This window comes from Nothoprocta perdicaria, unplaced genomic scaffold (assembly GCF_003342845.1).
Source record: "Nothoprocta perdicaria isolate Ctin4 unplaced genomic scaffold, notPer1 scaffold_33, whole genome shotgun sequence".
Taxonomy (NCBI): Eukaryota; Metazoa; Chordata; class Aves; order Tinamiformes; family Tinamidae; genus Nothoprocta; species Nothoprocta perdicaria.
Genome location: NW_020455566.1, coordinates 1,241,456 through 1,246,774, shown reverse-complemented (window position 1 = coordinate 1,246,774; position 5,319 = coordinate 1,241,456). Strand labels below are relative to the sequence as shown.

The window sequence follows — 5,319 nt, the reverse complement described above, 5'->3', positions numbered from 1 at the left end:
TACCATGTTCATGGATTCCACAAGTATTCAGTGAAACCAAGCCCCTCCATTGCGCATTGCAGCTGGAAAAAACAAAGCCAAGCTCATTGAAAAACAAAATAAAACCAAAAAAAATCCACTGATTTCTAGGCTGGGGCAGAATCAGGATACTAGACTTACACCGATTAAACATGCTGTTGAATGCAGGTGTGTGTGCAACCTAGATTCCCATGGAAAAAGAGTTTAAAATGCTGGTAGAAGTCTTTAGGTTGCCCGTCACACAATACACTTAGACTGTACAGATTGGCAAGCCTTCCCTACATATAACACCCAGTTTCCAAGCTTATAAAAAATGTTGTAGACAGGACACCAACAGTGAATACAAAACAGTTAAAAATAATCCTTTAAAAAAAGCATGGAAGTGCGTCTTTTCCAATTAGCTTCCGAACCTGCCAAATGGTGTGTTCAGAAAACGACACGAGGATGTTGCTTAAACTCATGCACAATCCTTAGCTAGAAAATTACACTGTTGGGGGGGAGGGGAGGGGCTTAAAAAACAAATATTTATTGCCAAAGTTAAACCTTCTATGAGAAAAAAGTTTTAAAATCACTTCGATTTATCAAACCACACAGCAGCATAAAGTGGGCACTTTTTGTAAAAGTTTGCAAAATATCTAAAAGCTAATTTTTTTTTTAAATCATTTTTAGAGGGGGAAATGATGGTTCAGTACTTATTACGATACCATGGCAGTATTATTTATAACCATTATAATTAAAACTTACTGACAGGCATCACTATCTGGTTATGTTACACATTCACAGAACAGGAACCACCTAGCTGGACTCGCAGTATAGTGCAATTGCTTTGCAGCCAAAGTCTGCAGAGATTAAAAAGATAATTAGTAAAACCGACAAAAAACTGCAATACCTGTGAAAATTATGTTTGTTAAAAGGCATTTACAGTAGTGAAGTCTAAAATCTCCATTAAAAAAATCTATGGCCCCACACAATAGAACAAGTACATTTAACTGGAGTAAAACATTTTGCCATAATATGCATACTTACTAAGCAGTGCATGGAGACAGGGAAATCAGACGTCATGATAAACTAACGGGATGAAAAGATAACTTAAAAACCATAGCTAGCAAAATATTCAATAGAAACCTTTCGTGCCAAGTCCTTTAAAAATTTCAGGATGATCGGCCTTTTGCGCTTTGAGGTAAAAATTCAGTCCAATGCATCAGAAAAGACAGTCTATGAATTTCTGTTACATAAAACAATGAAACAAATGGCTCAATTGTGTTGGTGCATCAGACGTTGCTGTGAAGTACAGATTCAGTGCGACTGTTCAGAGCTGCTGGTAGGGGGCAGTCTGAAATAGAGTGGGCCCTAGCTATAGCAGTAGGCATTCAATACATTTCAGGACTGCATGGGTTCTTGGTTTTGCCTCATCTTCCCAGATGCTCTCAAGCAAAATACATCGTATGTTGAGTATCGTGGTGGATCTGCACTGCCTTCGCCAGAGCCTGAGGATCACGGCCGTTGCTCTGTCCTGACACGTGGCTGCCTTCAGCACTGCAAAAAGGAAGACACACACGGAGAACCATGAACAACTGGGCCAAGCAGCACTTAATGGAATGTTATCTCGCTACCAGGACTACAACAAGTTACAGCTCCTCACCTGTCGTGATCCTTGTCCACGAGATGGTATCTGGCCCTAAAAGCTACCAGTCTAGCGTAGTAAGCAGGAGCTGGAATAGAGACTGACCGTGTGCACCGGACATACGTGTGACACAGCTGATACGTCAACAGCTGTAACTCATCCGCAGTAAAGCAGTTGTCATCCCACAAGACCTGATAGTGGGAGGGTCGGCTGGTTCCCTGCGGAAAAGGGACGAGTGTTCAGCTGCATCACATCATCTAAAGGTTAAGTCTTCTATCGGTGCTTGGAAGAGCACAGTGCCAAGCCAGCACGGAACTGAGGCAATTTTTAGTCTATCAAACTATAAATAGAAGCAGCATTACTCATAAGGACAACTGTAAGGATTCACTCGCAAGCCTGAGCACAGCAGAGCCGAAACGTTACCTGAATTCCGGCGTGACTACAGAGGTAAAAGTCAAATTCAGAAGGATGTGTTATCGTGCTGTCCACAGTAGTGCCCGCTGGTACGTTGCCACTCTTACCCACCTATTTGGGAGAAGTTTATGATTAGTCAACATATTTTTTTGAAGTGATCCCAGAATACCTCCCAAGCTAGGGCTTTGTTTTAAGCTATTGGAGGACATACTGCTCAAAAAAAGGGGAAAAATATTAACGTCCTTTACATAGGAGGGATGAAAATGTTCTTCAAGAGTTTGTTTTCAGAAACCTTGGCAAGTCTAGCTGGTGCATAATTAAGTGGGAAATACAAATTTTGCCAGCACCGTTTAGATTGCAAAGTGGAATAAAGTCTATGCTAGTCATTCAGGAACAGAAAACACTACTTGCCCTTTCAGTTTTGTCAGCGCAGAACAGTCTGGTGTGATGCCTTTTCTGCACAACAATGTAAGTTATTCCTGGTCTATAATCCTCTTCCAAACTTATACAGGCCTTCCGGATTGCTATAAGTTCTGGCCAAGCCACCTAGAAGTCAAAGATTTCAGTATTAGGTGCTATATTTGGTATATATAATACTATTCTCTGTCTCTTTTTTTTTTCTCCATGAACGACTGCTACTTCATGAAGAGCACAATCAGAAACACTATAACTGTGCCCTGTGTTTCTCCAAGAAAGCTCTATGAAAAAGCAAGTTGTCTTATTAAAGAAACGAGATCCCCACACAGATTCTGAAGGGCTGACCCCTACTCACAAGCAAAGCGAGCTCATTAGACAATACCTGTTTCATCTGCCCTTCTGATACTCCCCCTCGGTAGTAAATGATTCTCGTAGGCTTGAAACGAGTGGATTTGTAGAACTGTATCAACAGTTCTCGCACCATGTTGGTCAGGTCCTGTATCACCTCCTGGCTGTAGAGCAGTTCCTGGGAGGTCTCCTGGCGGGACGTTTGCACGCGCACCGTAGCGCAGTACCGGCTAGGGTGGCCATCCATGCTGCCCACCACAGCAGCTATGGAAGGCTTCTTCCCATCCCCAGCCGGAGGGTGAGTCACGTCTGCTCCCAAAAAGATCACCGGCTGCTGGAACACTGAGGGCCTGAGTAACAAGATTAAGGTTTATTAAAATGCAATAATAAATTAAAAAAAAAGGGAGGAGGAATAGCGCGGAAAGGTGAGGACGGAGTAAAGTTGCAAAGGAAGGTATATCCAAACCATTCTACAGAGCTGCAATTATGCCACAATCTTTAAGGATACAAGGTTTCAAGCTCTTATAATCCAGACATAAAACAGAAAACAAAAAGGGAAAGGACCAAAGGCAACAAAGTTACAAGCATATACCACTACTTTTCCTTCATCTGGAGGAAAAATAAAAAAACGTATGCTTAAGGAAACGGTAGACAGACCGAATTACAAGTATGGAAAGGAAAATAAAAAAGACACATGGAAAAAAAGCCTTTGTCAGTTTGTTTTCACACATGCTGCTGGAGTGCTTTAACACTAAAGTACCCAGCTTACTGGGCAGATTATGAACAAAGAAGCATCTGGCCACTTTAGACTGGGACTACAGGTCTGTGTACTGGTGGTAATTTAGATTTAATCTCACCTTTGATGAGGTACAAGCACATTGTTGATTCCTCCAAGCTTTGCATTTATCTTCAGACAAAGGTTGGACAGTGTTTGGGGTGAGGTTTTCACCACATTCTTTACCTGAACGCACTGAGTGGCCATTCCTAGAAGAGTGTCACCAACCCGCTTTACTTCAGCTATAATAAACAGAAGAATAAGATAGTGGTTCAATTAGCTGAACAGTCAGTGGTTCCCTCTGCTGTTTCTTACTTTTTCTAGCTGCTATACTACTGTCCTTAAAATTCTAGTGACAAAAAGCCGTTTTTTGGCCGCATACAAAATAAGGACAACAAATCAATCTCTTTAAAACCCCTTTTAAACGGAAGATAGCGCCTGCTCTGCCTCACGAAGCACCTAACAAGGGGTCCACTTGCTGCACGGCTACTTAACACGTTTCGGTCTCCCCTCCATACCATACACAGGTGTCTTTCCAGGCAAAATCACCACAATGAGCTGCAGCCCAACGTAAGTCAGCTTCAAGTGTTTAAACATGGGCTCCACGCTGTCTGCTCCCTGCGCGTACTTGCAGAAGCAGGGCTGCCCTTGGATCGGCATCCCCGCGTCCTTGGAGATCTTGCGCAGCTGGTCAGTAAAACTCCTGGAAATTAAATACAAATGCATTTGGCAACAAGACCGCACTTGATCTTTTTGCTGGTGTTTCACTTGCCATATATCGGGATGGAAAGTTCTGAGGTAAGTTCCCAGGCCAATACTGATGCTCCGATAAATGTCTGCTTATTTGTCAAACCTACCTGACCAATAACAGCTAGGATTTGTGCTGCACATTTCAGTGGTTTAAATTGCCTTTCTGAAGTAATTTCAAGGACATAAAAAACATGGTGTATGTTTTCTGGGAGGCACTTAAGGTTAAGATGACAGGCAAATATTTTAGGATTTAGAAAAAAAGACTAGTCAGTTATTTGCAAAACCAGCAGAATAGAAGCAGAATGCCATCTCCAGAGCAGGAAACAGCCTCAGGCCTAAGGAAATTAATCCTTTTCCTAACTTGTCCATTAGGTTATGAACTTTGCCATAGTCTCCTGCAAGCTGTAAATATTTATGACATTGCAGAACTGTTGTTTCTTCTTTTTACTGACAGATGCATTAAAATTTATACAAATATACTGCACAACAACTTTCAGAAACATGGGGGAAGATAAACCCTGAAATAGGTATCTCGAATAAATAGGAAAATACTTACTTTAATAAGTCTTCCCTGCATTGTTTTTGAGGAGCAAAGCAGGCAACAGCCCAAACTTTAATCTCAATGCCAGCATAGAACTGTTTCCCTCTCATGTCCCACACACCTTGGTTTGGTGTAGCCACAGTCTTGTTCTGGGTAAAAAGACCAAAAGCAAATTAAAAATAAAAGGCTGCTTCATGGTGACTGCAGCAGAACAGCACCCACATGAATGCAAGCCTTATAGGAAGATTTAAGGAGCATTTAAGCAGATTTAAATCATATCTTTGCAAGACATCAAGAACTCACCCTGCCTCCATATTGCAGCATCGGCGCTGGTAGAACTCTGCCCGTTAATTCTGTCATTTCATTATGGACAACAATCCCAAACTCCTTCAGATATGGATCGGGTCCACCAACCATACTGTTACTTTTCAC

At 41.8% G+C, this 5,319-nt stretch overlaps 1 protein-coding gene across 1 annotated transcript in view; it reads right to left on the bottom strand.

The window, feature by feature from the left end:
* Positions 1-5,319, bottom strand: part of LOC112950834 (protein argonaute-4) — a 12,475-nt gene continuing 7,156 nt past the window's right edge. The window contains exons 7-15 of the mRNA XM_026043466.1: positions 5,191-5,319; positions 4,903-5,036; positions 4,115-4,299; positions 3,679-3,838; positions 2,856-3,171; positions 2,468-2,602; positions 2,066-2,167; positions 1,661-1,860; positions 1-1,554 (exon numbers count right to left, since the gene is read on the bottom strand). Coding sequence (XP_025899251.1) covers positions 1,446-1,554; positions 1,661-1,860; positions 2,066-2,167; positions 2,468-2,602; positions 2,856-3,171; positions 3,679-3,838; positions 4,115-4,299; positions 4,903-5,036; positions 5,191-5,319 — 1,470 coding nt within the window. The 3' untranslated portion in view covers positions 1-1,445. The remainder of the gene's footprint in view (positions 1,555-1,660; positions 1,861-2,065; positions 2,168-2,467; positions 2,603-2,855; positions 3,172-3,678; positions 3,839-4,114; positions 4,300-4,902; positions 5,037-5,190) is intronic.